This window comes from Phocoena sinus, chromosome 1 (assembly GCF_008692025.1).
Source record: "Phocoena sinus isolate mPhoSin1 chromosome 1, mPhoSin1.pri, whole genome shotgun sequence".
Classification (NCBI taxonomy): domain Eukaryota; kingdom Metazoa; phylum Chordata; class Mammalia; order Artiodactyla; family Phocoenidae; genus Phocoena; species Phocoena sinus.
Window position 1 is genome coordinate 32,084,760 of NC_045763.1, and position 21,010 is coordinate 32,105,769.

The following is a 21,010-nucleotide window of genomic DNA, read 5'->3' on the forward strand; positions in this document are numbered from 1 at the left end:
CTTCAGTAATTGTGGCACATGGGCTCAGTAGTTGTGGCTTGCGGGCTCTAGAGCGCAGGCTCAGTAGCTGTGGCGCAGGGGCCTAGTTGCTCCACGGCATGTGGGATCTTCCCGGACCAGGGCTCATGTCTCCTGCATTGCCAGGCGGATTCTTAACCACTGAGCCACCAGGGAAGCCCCCCTACCCTTTCCCTTTCAAACAGATATGTTGGTTAGTTGAAAGAATTCACCAAGGCGGGTTGGAGGAAAGCCATATGTAGATGTGTGAATAACAGTTTTTTTAATACAAATGTGTGTTTTTAAAAGCCTAATAAGGCACAATAATATTTATGAAAAAGAGGCATTTTAGTCATCTTGTCAAACTTTGTATCCTGAAGCAATCACTTTTCCTTTCCTGGGCCTCTTGTTTCTTAATCCATAAAATGAGAATTGGGCTGATGTCCTCCTGGGTCTCTCTTAGCTCCAGGATTTTGAGATTCCTGATGTTAGAAAACAGAATGTGTTGTGAACCCTCTTCCCAGGTTTCCTATCCTTGAGCATTCTTAGTCAAAGGATTTTGAGAGTGGCAGCTTTCTGCAGTTCACTGTCCTGTCGTCATTTGGTCTCTGGTAAGCAGTGAAGAAGTTAGAAGTTTAGTCAGATACAGTCAGGGGTTACTGACTGAGGAGGTGGTTTTGATTTTACACCATCCCCGGGACCCAAAACAGTGCCTTCTTCATAATATGCCTTCCCTGTTGCGAGTGGATGAATATTAATCTCCTGAATATCCATGGATGCTGCAAGAAAGATGGGTTCACCCCATTGCAGAACCTTTCAGGGCAACCTTAGCTGGCGGACCAATTAAACATGCAGCTGCCAGCAATGAAAAATCGTCTTGATAGTAGGCTATAAGCCGACAACTGTGCCACAGATCCTCCTGCTTAGCTGAGTGATGGTAGTGTCACCTGGGCTTCACCAGTTATTTTGTAATTAGGCATCCCATCAAATTAGAATGCATCACCTTTCAGATTGAGGGATTTGATTCAGTTTTCAGAGTTTTACTGAATTTGGGATTGACACTAAGATCCCAGCAACCTATCCAAAGTCACCAGCATTCTTGATTATACAGAATATTTCTAGTATAAAGCCTACAGCAATAATCAATGAAATATAGGGATTACATTATAAAGAGCCAGTCAAATCTGCATAAAGGAAGAATATTCAGAGAAACCCTTAATATCAGTCTCTGGGATCTCTGTTTCCCCATCTACAAAATGAGTAGGTGGGGCTAGGTAATCTCTAAGGATCCTTCCAGCTACAGGAGGTTGTCATTTTATGAAATATTACCTGATATAAATGACAGGAGAAGGAAATAGTAGCCCAGCTGCAAAATCTATGATTTAAAATGAACTGCTTTAGATCCTCTGCATGTGTATGTACAAATGTGCACATGTATACATGGTTAAAATAGATATAAGCTTTCCAGTTGCAATGACAAGAAGGTGTGATAGAGGAAACAAAAGGCCAGAACTTGCTTGCTATTTCTGTAGTGGGATCCTAGGCCCACTAAGAACAATATGTCGTTATTTAAGCCCTCTCCTCATGTATAGACTTCCTTAGTCTTATTTCCAGTCGTTGGTTCAATGGAACAAAAAAACCTTTTGTATAAAAACAGTGGTTCTATAAAATTAAAATTTGCCAAGAAAGTCTTTTTAAGCAAAAATTGGGGAGCCCCGCAACTTCAGTGTCTGAATACTCAGCTGATCAGCAGAACTTTTATGGATTTGTTTGCTTTCTCTAACACCATTTCTATGCAAGGATTCATTCATTTACTGGATAAATATTTATTGTGTAGCTACTCTGAGCCAGGCACTGGGGCTTCTGCAGTGAATAGCATCGGCATGGTCCCTGCCCTTGTGGAACGTTTACTGTAGTAGGGGAGGCAGGCATTAAGCAAAAATGACACAAATACATGGTTACACATGTGGCAAATGCTTTGAATAAAAAATAAAGGTTATGATGAGAAACAATAGGGGTATTTAACTTCAATTGTGGTGTCAGGGAAGGAATTTTAAAACTAAAACCTGAAGGATAAGTTATTTAGTTACTTAGAGAGTCAGAGGGAAGAGCATTCCAGACAAAGGAAATGGTAACTGGGAAGAGCTTGGCATGTTAGAGCTAAAAGAAAGCCAAGTGGCTTGACCACAGTGAGCAAGGGTTCCGCAAGAGTGCCTTGCAGTAAACCTGGAGAGTTAGGAAGGGGCCAGATGATGCAGGGGCTGAGAAAGAAGTCCTCAAAAGGATTTCTACCTTAAGAGCCGTAAGAAGCTATTGAAAGATTTTAAGTAGGGGAGTGAAATGATTTCATTTACATTTTTTAAAAGATGGCTCTCAGCTTAAAGATAGAGAAAACTGGTTCACACTGACAATAAACATTCTCAACATTATCCGGGGTTTATAAATCTCAGATTTCTTTTGTCTTATATTTGTTAGTTCGTATTATGATTATTGACATGGAATACAGAAAACACAGAGTGGTTTGCAACTTAAAAAAAAAAAAATCACACTGGCTACTGTGTTTAGAGTGGATTGCAGGGGATCAAGGACAGAGTAAAGAAGCCTGCTAGATTACTGCAATTGTCCAGGTGGCTTGGACTAGAGAGATGTCAGTGGATTTGAAGACAATTGGGTGGATCTAAGATACAGTTTGGAGGCAGAATCAATAAGACCTGATAATGGCTTTCATATTGGGAGGGAGTGAGGGGGAGTTATCAAGGATGGCTTCTAGTTCTGGTTTGCACAACTGAGTGGATGGGTGTTGGAGGGTGGAGGGAACAAAAAGTACTCATTAAACCGAGAAGGCATCTTGAGACCAAAAAAGGAGGCAGGTAGCTCCATATAATCAATGGATCAGTTTATTATAGGGTAACTTACTGTCAGGGTGGGATTAGACAGACAACTCGAAGCATTCGCAGCTGCACTCTGCCCCGCCCAGGGGGCCACTGGGACAATTCTGCAGTTAACCTAGGGTTTGGGGTTTATGGGGTGGGGGCAGCAGGTGCTTGGAAACAGGACGTGCATTCCTAAGTCAAGATTTATGAATGGGTACTAGTCTCATGGGTGCCAGGAATATATGTCAGCGAAGGTTTTCATCATTGTTTGGGGACTAACAGAGCATAGGGTCTACTGGGTCCTGATGATTATTAAACAATATCTATTATCTACAAAGCCTGTGACAATAGAGAAGTGATTTACTGTACGTTACAGTCCTGGGTTGCGTCAGCAAAAGTACGCGAGAAGCTCTAAAGGCCCAAAATGGCGTCAGTTATGCTCACAGCCATACAATGGGGGCAGTAGTAAATTGCTTAGGGAAGAACAGACTTGGGGAAGAGGAAATTAGCAGGTTCGATTTTGGAATGGTTAAGTTCAAGATGCCTGTGATTCATTTGTATGGCAATATTAAGCAAGTAGTTGGATATCCAGATTTGAAATTCAAAAGATACATATAAATTTTAGAGTGATGAGCATTTATCATGGTAAGTATTTAAAGCCGTAGGAATGGATAGAATTGCCTAGAGGAGAGTGTGGAATGAGAAGAGGGCTCAGGACTGACATGCTACTCTTATCCCTACCCACAAAGGCTAGCATTTGGAGATGTAGAAGAGGAAGCGGGCAAAGGACATCAAAAAAGGATCAGTCAGGATGAAAACTGGGAGACTGTGGTGTTACCAAAGATAAAAGCATTTGAAGAAGTTCTTTGCGAAGTTTTCTGTTTTATGTCCCTGTTGCATCTTACGGCCTTGCAATAATTTTTACTAGTGTTCTGCTCTGGGAAATGTCTGCCAGCACTGGTTAGTTAATAACATGGCACAGTCCCACTGAAATAGTAAGGAGTAGGAATTTAATGTACCTTAAAAGCACTGGTTTTGCACAACAGCTTTATTTGGGAGTTGAGAGAAAAGGAGCAAGTGTTTTCAGATTTACTTTCTTTAACATTCTCTTCACTGGTGTTCAGTATAAATATTTAAACAGTACTTAGTATCTAGAGGCACTTTCATATATTTTTTAACTTCTGGGGAAAAAAATGAGACAAATACCCATTCCCTGTCAACTTAATCCATAGAGTGGGCATGGGAAATGAAGTAACCTCTAATGCTTCTATGTGAAATGTTCACGAACAAAGTAAATCCAAATTTTAAGAAAAGAATTCGCTGTGTTATATGAAAGAGATTGTTAAGCTATTTAAATTTTATTTTTGCTTTTCTGTGTCATTTACATTGATAGCCCATAGAGCTTCTTGCCAGGAGAGGAGGTGTTTTCTGGGTTGCCCAATACATTAGGCCCTAGCCACACGTGGCTGTTGACCCGATGAAATGTGGCTAGTGTGGTCGAGGAACTGAATTTCTAGTTAAAGAGCCACAAGTAGCTGTTGGCTGCCATATTGGCACAACAGAGAAAGAATTAAATGTCAGTCATAGCATGAGACAGGATTTAATTACCGAGTAAAAGGGGGCTCTTCGGTGTGGACTTGACATCTTCTCTCTGTACCTTAGGCGTTTCTGCTTTCTTTGCCTTTCCAACCCCTGCCCCACAGCCGTTTTGTTGCACTCAAGCAGCTTAAGCCGTGGGAGTTGTTTCTTCCCCCCCGCTCTGATTTTTCTGCAGTGAAAACATCTTTAACGCAAAATAGAATCATACATAGCACTTGCTTTCTCTGGGAACCATGCTGTCGGAGCAACAGTCATTTTTAACCGAACTGCCTTGTGTTGCCTAACAAAATATGGTGTAGTCGGATTATAGTGTAAAATGAAGCCCACTGGTGAGTACCTGTATAACCTTCCTTTTTCAGTGTTCCTTGGAGCCTTTCCTCCCTGGTGACTCACTTGTTCAGCCACAGACCACTCTTGCTAGAATCAGTTTCCTAATCCTAGTGTGATCTGTGGTCTCACATAGGCCAAAATTAGTCTTACCCAAACTTACAATTTTCTTTCACATTTATTTTTGTCCTCTTCGATTTTCTGTCATTCTTTGGCTTTAATTGGCTCACCTGTCTCACTGAAACTGAAGGAACTTTTTATGGAAGAGAAAAGAATGGAAATAGATCTAGACTAGTGGAAATATGGCTCATTTTATCCTCTGATAATTGAGAGAAATCTGATCTTAGGGACGAATATTTATCTCATTCTTTTCCTTAATGCCATTAGAGTGGCAAAAGTACTGTTCTCTTGTGACTCTTTGTTTCCTTTTAGAAAGTTCCGAGTAATAATGGACCTTGACTGCATTAGAAAGAAACATTCACATTGCTTGTTACACTTGTTCATATTGTTTTAAAATTCCATTGTTTCATGGTGAACATGGATATATAGTATCATTATTTTAAAAGTATTTTATGTATACCTGCATCTTACTCAGAGTAGGTGCCTGAAGTTGTTAAGGACATCTCCCAGTATTACTGGCCCATTTCCCTTTGTAATCAGAAGAATACTATTTCAAGATTATTGGCCGTGTGTGGTCTATGGCCTTGGAACAGAATGGAGTTAAATAGCCACAGGGGGATTAAGCTATGAGGTTGGTGTTCTTCACACCATTAATATATTTTGACTAATTGAGTTATTAGTCCAAGTCAGAGAAGAGCATTGCATGTATCAGTGGTCAATTAAAGCTATTCCCCAAGGTATTTTTAATCTTAAATACTAGTCAGTCTTCCCTTTTAGGACTGATAATGCATCACACTTTCATGATATCTTGAGGCTGGTGCTGCTTTTATTCTCTATAGCTTTTTGCATTAAAAATTAAGAAGATTAAAAAACAAACAAAAACAAACCATGAGTCATTGAGTTAAATGCCTAAGTAGTGCTGTAACTCTCTGTAATTACTTGTCCATAAGAGAATGTATGTATTGAAATATGAAACCACGTTTCCTTGATACTTTCCTGTACAAATGGCTCGTTTTCTCTTGTTATTCCTGGCCCTCCCTTGTTAAATCATAAATCTCCCAAGAATAACCAGTCACTGTGTGGTGTAGAGGATCTCATTGCCTTTAGATTAAATCTTCTTTGGCTTACAATTATCTAGATGTTTCAGAAAGAACAGGTGGATCCTCTTCAGTTGAAACTACAGCAGGTGAATGGACTCGGCCAGGGTTTGATCCAGAGTGCCGGAAAAAACTGTGATGTGCAGGGTTTGGAACATGACATGGAAGAGATCAACACTCGGTGGAACACATTGAATAAAAAGGTGAGTATACTGGGGATGGAGGGCAGAGGAAAGAGACATTGCAATCTCTGGTTTCCCTGGCACCTGAATGCAAATAAAAATTTGCAGTTCCAGTCTGTAGTTACAAAAAGGGGTGAGTAGTCATTTAAAAGCTCTCTCCTTTCTCGTAATGAACCTCCATGTCTGTGATACAGGTTGCACAAAGAATCGCACAACTCCAGGAGGCTTTGTTGCATTGTGGGAAGTTCCAAGATGCCTTGGAGCCGTTGCTCAGCTGGTTGGCAGACACTGAGGAGCTCATAGCCAATCAGAAACCCCCATCTGCTGAGTATAAAGTGGTGAAAGCACAGATCCAAGAACAGAAGGTAAGTGAGAATGTTGGGGCAGTGAACTGTAACAGCCGTAGGGAATGACAGACAACACATTTGCTTATGGTTTCAGGAGCATATTCAGGAGTTTTGGTAGAATCCTAACCTACCTTGTGTGATCCAGAAAAGAAAGACAGAAATTGATTTTCATCATCTTACTTTATAATCTCCTAGATTACCATGACACGTATTGAACTGAACCATTTTGCTTGTTCACTTATCCTATTTCAGTGTTTCAGTCACCACTTTATCTTAAGAGGTTTTTAGTGTTTTTTGGGTCAGCAATATTTAAATAATGTATATCATGTATAAGGCTCTATCTATATATGTATATATTTTTGGTTTAATTTCCATTACAGTGCCTTTTTCTCCTGGTTCAAACTAAGTTCCCTATCAGTCACATAATGATAGTCACTGCTCCATTTAAAACCCTAAGTGTATGAAAAGTTTATATGGGTGGTAGGAATTGTATCTCATGTTTTGCCTTAGGATGAAAAAAAAAAAACTTCATTATTCAATTAAACGTAGGGCTCAGTGGGGTGAGGTTTTGGATTTTGTTCGTTTTCCTTGTTTCAGATTTTAAAGTGACCCCATGTTATCACTTTTCGTTCCTTTTAAACATGTACATCAGTTGCTCCAGCGGCTCCTAGATGATCGAAAGGCCACAGTAGACATGCTTCAAGCAGAAGGAGGCAGAATAGCCCAGGCAGCTGAGCGGGCTGATAGAGAGAAGATCACTGGGCAGTTGGAGAGTCTTGAAAGTAGATGGACAGGACTACTCAGCAAGGCAGCAGCCAGGTAAAGCCACTGGGGTTTTGAGGAATATAGGTCCGAGGCGGTTTCTGACTTGTATCACTGAGGTGCTCTAAAAGCCCCTGGATGATTCATACAGTGCTTTGGTAGGTGTTTAACGGCTTTTGTCTTGAAGAGAGATAAGTTTTTAGAGGTGATCCTCATAACCAGAGTAACTCAGGAAATGAGCCTCAGCTACTCCATAAATTTCTGAGACCTGGAAGACTCATTGCTCTTTGGTGGTGTTCTGTTGCAATATGATCTTGGTTCCAAACAGCAGACGCAGATCCTACAATCCAGCCAAGTTATTTTCTGAGTTTTGGAAACAGATTTTTTCCATTCCTATTTATAAATAATGTTTTCGATACTTGGAATTGAAATTTATCATGTTCTTTTCTGTTAGCGTATCCTAGTATTAGATGTTCTTATATCTAGGAGCTGGTCTGTGGTTCTGTTAAATGAGCATTCAAGAGATGCATGGACTTTCTTCACTAAATGGCCACAAGACAGGCAGTATACTTTTCTCCTCCAAGGAAGTGCTTTCTCTTTCCATAGCTATAAGTTAGCCCAGTGTCACTTGAGCTTTTAATAAGTCACACCATGTCTTTACTTTTACCTTATACTGTTCTCAGTTTTAAAAATAAATGATAACTAATCAGAAATCAGGTTGAGAGTTGTAGAGCTGATCATGTATTATCTAGGTAGCCACGGGCCATCTTCAGATAACCTCCTCTTCAGTCTCTTTACTTCTACCCATCCGTGGCTTGCTTATTTCTTGTCTGAGCTACAAAGTATTTGCTTGCTCCACGTTAGTGGGAGAAACAAATGAAAGAATTCAACTTACTTTCATTTCCAAATTGCACCACTTTTCTTCTGCCTCTCCATCCATTTCCACTAATAAATAGCACCATTAACCTTGCAGTTTCCTAGGCTTAAAACCTCAACCTCATTTTTTACCCTTTTTTTCCCCCCTGCTTTGTGTCCCATATCTATCAGGCTGCTAAATTCTGTCCATTTCACTTATACAGTGTCTTTCCTTTCTGTCCATTTCTCTAATTCCCACTTGCCTCAGTTCATGACTTACAAACTCTCACTTGGGCCAGTTCTCATGAGGTAGCTCACCTGATCATCACTGTACTGCTGCTTACCCTCAGGCCTTCCCCTCTTTGCATGCTCAGAGACATTTAATGACTCCCTGTTGCCTATAAAATAAAGTCTCTTTCATCCAACATTCAAAGCCCTCTACTGTTTGGCCCTAACCTATCTTTCTTAGTTTCCACTATTCTCATTCTTTGTGGGCACAGTAAACCGTATTCGGTTCTTCAGTATCTTCTGTCAGTTCCCTAATTCTGTCTTTGCTGATGGTGTTGCATCTTCCATGAAATACTTCTGTTCATCTCCCCTGCTTTTATGAAGGTTTTCTTTATTCCCCAAGCATAGAACAATTTCACTTTCCTCTTAACTGCCATAACTCATCATCTGTACCTTGTATTATGGTCATTAGTTTATGTACTTATCTCCTAGATCCTTAAGCTCACTGAAGTCTTGGTTTGTTCCTAATGTATCTTTTTATGACTCTTTCCTTCTACCCTACTTGCTTCCATCCTCCTAGTCTAACACAGTTTCTGAGCCAATATTTTAAAGAGAAATACCAAGAGCAGTGTCATTTGTTGTAGACATCCTAAAGACTTTTGTTTAGATTCTTTAATATTGGATTTTCGATGCCTCTGAATTATTTTAGCTCTTCTCTTTGCTACCCCAAATCCTATTACATTGATTTCTTCAAACTTACAGATTCCAAAATCAGAGGTGAGTAAGAAAGACATAGAAATTAGGGGCAATTTTTTTAAGAATGAAATTTTTTTAATTTAGAATTTAAAAAAGAACAGGTACATATATATGTCCAACTGAATCACTTTGCTGTACACCTGAAACTAACACAACATTGTTACTCAACTATACTCCAGTATGAAATATAATATTTTATTCTTTTTTTAAAAAAAGAATAAAATCTATAAGCAGGTCATTAACCAATTAAAATAACCCACCAGGCAATATTTTAAAAATGAAATTCTTGATTAATAATATTTAAGATTATATGTTTTAGTTGTATTATTAATTCAAGATGTATTTTGCAAGTGGACATAAACTAAGAAAGGAAGTTCTGTACTTCATATTGACATTTAAAAATAGCATCTAGAAATATATTTTTCTTTATACTCGAGCATAATTAAATTTCCAGATAATTAAGATGGCAGATCTTTATATTAAATCATTTCTTATTAAGATAAGTTTGTCCAGAGTAGGTGTTCAGTGAAGGTTTTCTGAAATAAAAGTCACATGCTTCCAGGGCCTTTTCAGATGACATAGCACTGAGTCTGTTTTTAATGCTCCAACGTCATCATCATGGCCTTTGATTGTTAATCTGTGTGCTCAGGCAGTTCTGCGGTGGTTTTTCTGTCTGTTGCTTATTAGGCTGCCTCCAGCATTCAGGCTTCCTCTCTCCTTTTGTAATTTGCTGATTTTAATCTGCAGGGTATTTGAAATCCAAGCTAAGTGTGGATGTTACATTAAATAAGATTTAAGATTCCAGATTTAAGATTCCATTTATAAAGTCCATAGATCTTTTGGCTGCTGTTTGCCTTGGCAAATTCAGCTAGTTTGAGGTCATTTTTTGCCTTGAATCAGAATTCAAAATTATGCTCTGGGGCTTGAAATTACTAGAAGCCTGACTGGATTGGGGGAGATAGGAAGGGGGGTTCTCATTCATAGCTTGGTCTGCCTTTGCTCTTCAAATGCTCTCTCTTCTCTTCACTCACAAGTGAAGGTAGCATTGATGGGGAAAGAGAAATGAAAACTGATGTTTTTTTTTTTACTCCTTTAAACTTGATTTTGGTCACCTTTACAGAGGATGCACGTACCACATCCAATAGGAGAAAGAGTAGTAGAAGGTCTGATTATAATCCTCATTGTACTATTGCTACCCAGTGGGCGACCTGGACAGATCTTTCTTTAAGCCTTCAGGGTTGTTTTTCTCTTTTGTAATAGTGGGATAATTCTGCCTACCTTACAAGGGCATGACAGAATCAAAATAAGGTACTGCTTATGAAAGCCTTTAAAACAGCAAAGTGCTGTTTATGTGTGTTCTGTTTACTATTGATATTTCAAATGTGCCTCATTAAGGTTGGTCTTTTACTGAATATAGTTCTATTATCAGTCTTAATGTGACTTTTTGCCTGAGCAGCTTGTTCTATATATTTGTGTAGGCAAAAACAGCTGGAAGATATCCTGGTTCTGGCCAAACAATTCCATGAGACAGCTGAGCCTATTTCTGACTTCTTATCTGTCACGGAGAAAAAGCTCGCTAACTCAGAGCCTGTTGGCACTCAGGCCGCCAAAGTACAGCAGCAGATAGTTCGCCACAAGGTAGGAGGTAGTTACGGTAAATGGAAACACAGAACTGGGACCAGAAAGCCTAGAAAACTGCCCGCAGCATTCTATAAGATGTGTTTTGTGGGGGGGGTTTAATAAGTTTAATTTAAAATATGGTCCAGTTATTAATTGGACTAGTCACATTCTTGAAGTAAAAATAGAAATGGCCTAATAGGCTGCTATCAGGAAAAGCCGCTTTTGTTCTCTGTTTTTATGTTATTTTTGCTCTTCAGTAGGTGAACTTTTATATTATTATTATATCATTTGTGATTCATTGTTTCATGTCTACTTTTCATTTATTTTGTTTCTGTTATTCATTTTTTCCATCTGGATTTCCAGGCTCTGGAGGAAGAAATAGAAAGCCATGCAACAGATGTGCACCAGGCAGTCAAAATTGGGCAGTCCCTCTCCTCCCTGACATGTTCTGCAGAGCAGGGTGTACTGTCTGAAAAGCTAGACTCATTGCAGGCCCGATTCAGTGAGATTCAAGACCGGTGCTGTCGGAAAGCAGCCCTGCTTGAACAAGCACTGTCTAACGCTAGGCTGTTCGGGGAGGATGAGGTGGAGGTGCTCAACTGGCTGGCTGAGGTTGAGGACAAGCTCAGTTCAGTGTTCGTAAAGGATTACAGACAGGATGTCCTGCAGAAGCAGCATGCTGACCACCTGGTATTCGTGTTTTCCATTCTTATTATGTTACTAAGTTATTTTGTAATTTTGATTCATGTTTCTCTTCATTTCTCTCTCTTTTTTTAAATTCCAAACATTTCAACTTTATTTTATACACAAGTGCATAGTTACAGACTGGACTAATCTATTTTTTGATGATTTACATGGAAATACTTGTACTTAACAGACTGAATCAATAATCCTAGAAGATGATCCAGAATGTAATCGGGCCATCTCGATTCCAGCTCATGTTTTACAAAATCAAGGAATTATCATTCAGTTTCCACTTGAGCAGTTATGTGAAAGAATGTTCTGTAACAAAACCAGATTACCTAAATAGTAGTGCCTAGGGTTTTTTAATGGTTCTAGAATTTATATACTCGAATTCCAGGGATTCTGTGTCATCTGAGTAGGAACAACAATTTGCCCCTTTTTGTTTTCGTTTTTGTGACATTTCCTTGGAGATGGTAAAAATCAGCAAAGCAGTTTTTTGGTTTTAATAATCTTAGATTGTTCTGCTTCGTTGACTTCAGGTATTGAGAGTTTTTAACCAGGATCCTGATTTAAGTCAGCCCGTTCTTGCTGACTTTCTTCTGTTGAACTTTCCGCCTTATTCTTTATTTTGGACATAGTAGACATTTTTGCTGAATTCTACTTCTACCTTTCTTGGGTTCACGTTTGGTACCAATAGATTAGTAAAGTGGATTTAGTCCTAAATCTCTTCTCATCAAAGGAAAGTTTGCCTACAGGTAGCTGATTTCATTGTTTTGAGTAATTAAAGAAGGGGGTAACGAAAGAGAAAATGAAGGAATCAAATAGCTCATGTTTAAACTAAACTGGTATTGATCTCTTTACTTTAAATTTGGTCTCTTAAAGGGCTCACATTTCTTTCCCTTTGTTGTGCCATAGTTTTAGGATTAATGGTATTCTTTCCTTTCAGGCTTTAAATGAAGAAATTGTTAATAGAAAGAAGAATGTAGATCAAGCTATTAAAAATGGCCAGGCTCTTCTAAAACAAACCACAGGTACTTTGAAAAGTGCATCTCTTAGCACCTCTATGGTCCCACAGACAATTACATCAGCACCCTGCAGTAGCCACTTCTCTTTGCAGATAGGAGGAGCTTAGTACTCACTAAGATTGTATTACCATGTGCTCCCAGGTGACGGGCAGCTTGGCTTCCTATTTCCTGCTCAATTTTTGAAAACTAAAACACTGTTGTCTCAGATCTGGTTATAGATGAAGGCTCCCCCTGCCCTCCAATATGGTGAATGCCAGCATTTACTGAAAGGTGCTGAGAATGTGTAGGAACACCTGCAGTCAAACTCAGATCTTAATAATCTCAGAAGTCACTTCTTCTGTTGATTGAAGGTGTATTTCCCACCTCCCTTAGTGTGGGATGCTAGGTGAAACCACTGCCATAGGGAGAGAGCATCTATAAAAGTTGAGCTCTGATTTGAAGAAAGGGAGGTTAAGAGGGCTCCCTCATATCCTATTAAATGTGAATAATTGTGTGCTGTCTCCCACAGGTGAAGAGGTATTGCTTATCCAAGAGAAACTGGATGGCATAAAGACTCGCTATGCAGACATAACACTCACTAGCTCCAAGGCCCTCAGAACCTTAGAGCAAGCTCGGCAGCTGGCCGCCAAGTTCCAGTCCACGTATGAGGAACTGACCTGGTGGCTGAGGGGAGTGGAGGAGGAGCTGGCAGCCAGTGGAGGGCAGTCTCCCACAGGGGAGCAAATACCCCAGTTTCAGCAAAGGCAGAAGGTGAGCTGTCATTTCACACTGTAAAGGGAAAAAATTTTTCCTCTTAGAATACTTAAGTTCAAATTCTTGTGTTTAATACCAACTATCTATACCTTAAGTGTAAACCAAAAATTTCTGCCTGCCTCATTTTTTGTTTATTCTTGGAAAATAAAATTTGATATACAGACCTATATAAGAGCACTTGTTATGGTCTGAAGAAGAGAAAAGATTGACTCTCAAAACCCTAGGAAGGGCTTCCCTGATGGCGCAGTGGTTAAGAGTCCACCTGCCAATGCAGGGGACACGGGTTCGAGCCCCGGTCCAAGAAGATCCCACATGCCGTGGAGCAGCTAAGCCCACAACTACTGAGCCTGCAAGCCACAACTACTGAAGGTCGCGCACGTAGAGCCCGTGCTCTGCAACAAGAGAAGCCACCGCAGTGAGAAGCCCGCACACTACAACAAAGAGTAGCCCCCGCTCGCTGCAACTAGAGGAAGGCTGCACGCAGCAATGAAGACCCAACGCAGCCAAAAATAAATAAATAAAACTAATGTTTTAAAAAACTGTTAAAAAAACCGTAAGAAGCTTGCTTTATATGCAACATTTTAGAATTTACTGTCATAGTTCATTCTCTAAAAGAGTACTTCATGGTTATGTTTGATTCTCCTGCAGGATCTAGTGCAGTTCTAGATGTGCAGAAATACTGTGTAGGTACTTGTTGAGGTAAATACCTATGATTAAAGCATTATTTATCATTCCTACTGAAATAAGGAGAAAAAAAGCAAAAAGCACCATTCATGTTACCCAGCGACAGTCTGGCTTGAGAAGTCTTGCAGACAGTTCTAAGCGGCTAAGCCTAAAGTCAGGCTGTGGAGTGATTGAAAAATCTGAGACAAGAAAAAAAATAAATAAGTGAAGGAAGGAGGTCAGAACCCTGCTGGGATGTGTGGTAGAGAGAGCACTTTCCACCCAGCACAGCTGCTAATGGGCTTAATTTAGCAAGGGATGGCCTGAAAACTCTTTTCCCTCTTTAGGAGCTAAAGAAGGAGGTCATGGAGCACAGGCTGGTGTTGGACACAGTGAATGAGGTGAGCCGTGCTCTCTTAGAGCTGGTGCCCTGGAGAGCCAGAGAAGGGCTGGATAAACTTGTGTCTGATGCCAATGAGCAGTACAAGCTGGTCAGTGACACTGTTGGACAAAGGGTGGATGAAATCGATGCTGCTATTCAGAGATCACAACAGGTAATCTTTATCAACACCTCTGCATTAATATTTTAGGCAGCGTGAAGTACAAAACTATGACCCACATAAATACGGGCTCAGGAATAGGAATAAATGAGATCAAGCTAAATCTGATGCAACGAATCATTTCAGTGGTGGGAACTGATTAGGTAAAGGTAAGTGAGGATGGATCTAGGTTTGACCAAAAATACTTGACCGCTTTGAGCAGAAAAGAACCTGGAGAAGAGAGTGTGTGAGCCCTTTCCTTGCTACTGCCCTGCTAAGAGGCAGATGGTGATGGGGGTAGATAATATGTAGATCCGAAAGGTCCAAGTGCATCACAATCTTAGTTTGACATAATCAGCTGTTTTAGCATTAGATGGAAAAGGGGACAGAACCAAGAACTATAATTACTATCAAATATGCTAACCAAAATAGCAGAGCCATCCAAAATAGAACCCTCCCAAGTAAACACAGGTGTCATATTTCCCTCAATCCTTTTTCCTTCCTACTTTCTGGGAAAAGTTATTTGCTTTTCTTTATAGTTGGATATGCACCTATTAATGTGCCATGGTGCAAAAAATAAATTAATATAACATGACTCCTTGAGTTCATAGTGATAAGCAAATGCTTTCTGAACCACAGAGAAGTTTGCTCTGATGCCAGGTGCATTCCTGTTATGTCTTAATTAATATCCCTCATCCTGGCCAGATATTTCAGTGTGAAATTTACCACGCTTGGGAACTCACTTTCCTTTAAGTATTAGTGTAATTTGGCAACATTGACGAGGAAGAGGTAAAAGATTGAGGGACCTCATTAAACAATGGTCACATAGAACATGTTCCTAGGTTTTGTATTTGTTGATGGCATTGCATACGTTATTGCATTCTATTTAAAGGTTTGGTGTTCTTCTGGGGCCTTGGGGTTCTTCAGCTGAGCAAGTACTTCAAGTTAACTTGACTCAGCCCTCTGCCGCCATGTTAGTTTGTATTTAAACACATGACTGCTACTGTTTAGAGCATGGGTAGGAAAGAGGATTGGCAGAAAAAGAGCACAGCCTCAAAAAAGTACTCTCATTAGAAAGTGTATTTCTTTTGAAGAGTCTTGGTTTCCATGGTTGTTTCTAGCTGTAGAACCACTCACTGGGTTCTGTAACGTCTTTCTAAAGAAGTTGAAATAAGATCAACTCATATTTGTTGAAGTATAATCAACTCTAAATTGTCTGCATCTTGATTTGTGATTTTATGAAATTCTCACCAATTTTGGCTTTACTTTGTGAGATGTAAACTGTATTACTGAAAATCTAGGCCTTTCTATGTTGAATAAATTAGAATTCTCAGAAGGAGGACGTTGGCTGTAATATGTCCATTTTTCTTCAATATGTCTGTTAGTATGAGCAAGCTGCTGATGCAGAGCTAGCTTGGGTTGCTGAAACAAAACGGAAACTGCTGGCGCTGGGTCCAATCCGCTTGGAACAGGACCAGACCACAGCTCAGCTGCAGGTACAGAAGGTAAGTGACGTATTCACTGTGTCCTGAGCTAGAAGAATCATCAGTCTCTTAAGAGTGACTAGCAGAGAGTTTCTGACTATCCCAGGTAAAGTAGAATGAGTCAGTGTCATGATGGTGGGTAGAGACTAATTATATAAATATTTGGTTAGGATGAGGAAGAGATTTTTCGCTTTGTGAAAAGGGTAGAAATAGGCCCATTAATCCAGGAAAGAGTAGTTAGCAATTTTCTTCCTGGTTTTCAGGAGGGAAGATATTCTTGTAAGCTACTAAAAGATAAGCATTGAAGTTGTGTGGATAGGCAAAGTGTCAAACTTTATAAGAACGGTTTTTGATGTGGCTTTTTTAAAGCAAAGAATTTTTCATAGGGTTTGTCTAACTTTTCACTAACACAGGTGCGGGCTTCTTACATTTCTTGACTTAACAATAGTTTACTTTTCAAAGGCTTTCTCCATTGACATCATTCGACACAAAGATTCCATGGACGAACTATTCAGTCATCGTGGTGAAATCTTTGGCACATGTGGGGAGGAGCAAAAAGCTATGTTACAGGTAAACTACATTTATTTATTCACCATATTGTTCTTATCTTGATCATGGTGAATTAGAAGTACAATTGTGAAATGATAGTTTAAGAAGTTTTTTTTTCCCTCTGTTACTGGTAGTGATAACTTAAGTCCAGCTTGATGTTCTGGGGCATTGAGACTCCTAACCCTGTGTTCACAGATGTCTAAACAGCCGTACTGTATAATGTGAAATACACTGCAAATCCATCTTCTTTATAACAGAGGAATTGCTACTCATCCTCAGTCCCTAATGAGTTATCTTTGAGTTACCTTTCCAGGTAGATATATTTTTCAGAACCGTGTGCAGATATTAATTCCTGCTTCAGGTCCTTCTGAAAAATCATTACCCATTTCTAAAAGAATTGACCAACAGAGTCCGTTTGTACACCAGTTTTGTTTTTTATAAAGGGTATGGGTAACCACTGTTTCCTCAGAAGTCTTCATAAATTGAGCTGCTCATCCTAAACATATAAAGCATAAATGCCAGGTTTGTGGAGACTTTTATCAGAGGGAAAAAGACAAATGAAACTTGATGAGCAAATACCCATCTTAGCCCCTGAGAGATTCAGTCAAACTGGCCTGTTACAATAGTGCTGTATCTAAAGCTGTGAAAGGTATTCACTAAAAGGTTAATTTTGGTGTGTTGTGCCTGTGCTATTTTACTGTTTGTGAAACTACTTTCATATTTTAAAAATTATAAAATTATGTATGATAGAAAAATTCAGTTGAGTATAAAGAAAATAAAAATCACTTGTAATCTTACTAGATTAATCCATATTTTTTAGCATTTTAGTGTGTATTCCTTTAAACTTTTTAGTGTATATATATATATATATATATATATATACACACCTATATATACTTACATTTTTACTTTAAAGAAGGGTTCATCATGATAATAATGCTTACTTTTTTTTGTTGTTCACAGGAAAAGACAGAGTCTCTAATACAACAGTATGAAGCCATTAGTCTGCTCAATTCAGAGCGTTACGCCCGCCTAGAACGGGCACAGGTCTTGGTGAACCAGTTTTGGGAAACATATGAGGAGCTCAGCCCCTGGATTGAGGAAACTCGGACACTAATAGCACAGTTACCTCCTCCGGCTATTGATCATGAGCAGCTCAGGCAGCAACAAGAGGAAATGAGGGTAAGGAGCATGCCGAGTTTTATTTAATCACAGAACTGAAAATGGGCTCTACAATTTATTCAAAAACAGCCTATTTATTAGTACCTACTGAGTATAAGTAAATGTTATGAAATTAATTCTTAACCAGTTAGAATTTTTTTTGCACAGTAAAAATACATATCTGAATTATTTCCTTTGTCCTTTAATATGAATCAGTTAAAGAATAAGATTATGGGGCTTCCCTGGTGGCACAGTGGTTGAGAGTCTGCCTGCCGATGCAGGGGACACAGGTTCGTGCCCCAGTCCGGGAAGATCCCACATGCCGCCGAGCGGCTGGGCCTGTGAGCCATGGCCACTGAGCCTGCGCATCCGGAGCCTGAGCTCCGCAACGGGAGAGGCCACAGCAGTGAGAGGCCCGTGTACCGCAAAAAAAAAAAAGATTATGGAAATGTCAGGCACCTGGGTATTGCAGAAGTAAACAAAGCACCACGTAAAAATCAAGGGAGTTTAAAATTTTCCCAGTGACAGTGGGGTGTTACTTGGTTGTGGTTGGGTGGCCCTTTCCTTGTGGTTAGGCCCTAGCTGGAGTGAGAGCCTTCACTCAGGAGTATCAGAAAGCATTTGCTGCCTAGAGTTGAGATGAAAGGGAAATTTGTAGACACTTCAACTGATGCTGTTACCATTAAAGATAGTTTTTTTAATGTTTATTTTATTTGTGGTGTATGACTCATGTTTATTGCTATCTCTGTATTCCTGTAAGAGGAAGGATGTAAACTGGAAGTAGCCAGCAGTATAGTCAAGGAGCGGTTGGATTACCAGAAATGTTGCTGTTTGTAGCTGGTCCTGCTTAGTGTCTCCCAGTCTGGGCAGGGAGACAGACATTAAATCATGCAAACTACAGTGGAGTACAGAGAAGTATTTACAAGTACAGAAGACAGTGGAATACATTTGTATTGGAGGGTGAGAGTGAGAGACGATTTCTGGGAAGTTTCCTGGGTGGCGGAACATGTGAACTGGCTTTTGAAACTGAAGAGAATTAGAGTCAGAGTCCAAGACTTAGATTTTATTCCCTCCATAAACGGTGAGATGGTGGGACTTGCTGGGTTTTAGTAACTCAGTTTGTTCATTTGGTATGAGCTCTGATCAAAGTATTTAAACAAACTGGTATAAGAAGGCTCATTTTATTTTAATCCATATTTCTTTGCATAGCAACTAAGGGAATCCATTGCTGAACACAAACCTCATATCGATAAGCTGCTAAAGATAGGCCCTCAACTAAAGGAGTTAAACCCTGAAGAGGGGGAAATGGTGCAAGAAAAATACCAGAAAGCAGAAAATATGTATGCCCAAATTAAAGAGGAGGTGCGCCAGCGGGCCCTGGCTCTGGACGAGGCTATTTCCCAGTCAGCTCAGGTATGTGTGTGTCTTAAACTCATATAACCTTCAACTGTCCTTTAGTCTAAGCAAGAGGCTCTGTATCAGTATGCCCCTGTGCTCAGGAATGTCCAGACTAGTATGCTGGTGATACATTATCAGGAGACTGGGAGCCTTTGCATGTCTGCATTTTTATTCCAGGGAGCATTGGTTATACTGACAGCTATAAGAAGGGTGAAATGCATCTTGGCTGGTATATATTGCCTGTTGATGGTTTCCTTGAAAATTTTGTATTGTGATAATCCTTTAGCAGGGATGATTTTGGGTAAATTCATCTTGAAGCAACAAATGCCTCAAGAAGTCAGATTCCTATTGGGCCTGTGGCTTTCGAGATTTAGACAGCACATTCGTTTTCCTATTCACGAGGCCACCAGCTAGCTCCTAGTTCAGAGAAAGATGCTTGACTAGGGAGAAGGTAGAGTCAAGGAGAAACAAACCACCAGCAATGGAGTTTAAAGCATGTAACTACATACTTTCCAACTAATATATTACTGTTATGTCTGGGTAATTTATTCCTATGTTTGGTCAATATTCTTGGTTAATATTTGTACTTACTCAAGTTTTTCCCCCCCACCTTCCGTCCCATCTCTCACTCACATTGTGGAATGTGTTACTTTGTGTTGTTGCTGCCTGCTCCTGTCTTCCCCACATCGTCACATTTCATTGTTGTGTTGACCGCGCCCACCATTACAGATTACAGAGGTAAGGTACCCACCCCCTTGGGATTAGGGTGTTCTTATGAAGCTGAGAATTGAGAGGATTATTTATAAGGAAACTTCCCTTAACTTTAGTGGAATGAATTTTATTAATGCAGTTTATTATGCCAGTTTCATTTGGGGCAGAACCTAGATGTGAGGGAGTGATGGGAAGGGATTTTGTTTACCATGTTATTTCCTATAGGACATTTAACAGTTGGTAAGCGTTATTCTAATTAATGAATCCAGAGTTGGCTTTAGGGGGCAGACTTGTCTGTTTTGCTCCCTTTTGTCCCCTCTCTGCTTCATATTACAAATTAAAATTTTACAATTATAGATATGTTGTTCAAAGTACCAGAAAAGTGGAAAGGGCAGTAGTTCTCTTGGAATAAGGTTAGATTTGGCCTTCCCTAATTATCTTTCATCATTTTAGTTTCTTACTATTACACTGGTGGGTTGTCAGACTGCATGCCATGATGCTTTTAAACTCCAGGTCATGTAGCATATTGAGTTCCCCATCCATTTATACAGTTGGTGGAGGGCATCTAACTTCTTGGTCTACTCTGTTGCATGCAACTGTCATCTGAGATGTTGACACACTGACTCTCACTGATTTCATAGTCTTGTCCCTTTTTCATCACGTTAGTTGGAATTGGGGAAGTATTGTGGCAGCATTAAGGATTTGAGTTGATTTTTCGTATAGTAGGTAATAGCTTTTTGATTCTTAAACATTTACTTTTTCTGATGGGCCAGCTCTGGTGTACTATGCCCAAAACAGTTTTTTAGACAAACCCAACACTTGACAGCCATGGGGCTAGGCTGAGCATAGGTTTTATCCTAAACAGTAGTAGATTTATACACTGGCCTTAATCCCTAACATTTACCCCAGAAGTGTGACGAAGTACTGCTGTGATGGCTAATGGTCCAATATTTGTTTAGTTCCATGATAAAATTGAGCCCATGTTGGAGACTCTGGAGAATCTTTCCTCTCGCCTGCGTATGCCACCCCTGATCCCTGCTGAAGTAGACAAGATCAGAGAGTGCATCAGTGACAACAAGAGTGCCACTGTGGAGCTGGAAAAACTGCAGCCATCCTTTGAGGCCCTGAAGCGCCGTGGAGAAGAGCTCATTGGGCGATCTCAGGGAGCTGACAAGGATCTGGCTGCAAAAGGTGCTTGATTAATCTAATCATTTTTTAAAAGTCGATAGAATAAATTCTAGGCTGTGGTTAACCTCCAGCATCCCACCAGATGTACTTCA

At 39.9% G+C, this 21,010-nt stretch overlaps 1 protein-coding gene across 1 annotated transcript in view; it reads left to right on the plus strand.

Moving 5' to 3' along the window:
- The window catches only part of MACF1 (microtubule actin crosslinking factor 1), a 240,964-nt gene that overhangs the window by 181,095 nt on the left and 38,859 nt on the right, over positions 1 to 21,010 (plus strand). The window contains 14 exon segments of the mRNA XM_032613193.1: positions 6,055 to 6,216; positions 6,390 to 6,560; positions 7,195 to 7,361; positions 10,622 to 10,781; positions 11,127 to 11,453; positions 12,394 to 12,478; positions 12,981 to 13,222; positions 14,236 to 14,442; positions 15,813 to 15,932; positions 16,374 to 16,481; positions 17,424 to 17,642; positions 18,831 to 19,034; positions 19,749 to 19,757; positions 20,690 to 20,921. Of these exon segments, the coding sequence (XP_032469084.1) occupies positions 6,055 to 6,216; positions 6,390 to 6,560; positions 7,195 to 7,361; positions 10,622 to 10,781; positions 11,127 to 11,453; positions 12,394 to 12,478; positions 12,981 to 13,222; positions 14,236 to 14,442; positions 15,813 to 15,932; positions 16,374 to 16,481; positions 17,424 to 17,642; positions 18,831 to 19,034; positions 19,749 to 19,757; positions 20,690 to 20,921 (2,413 nt within the window).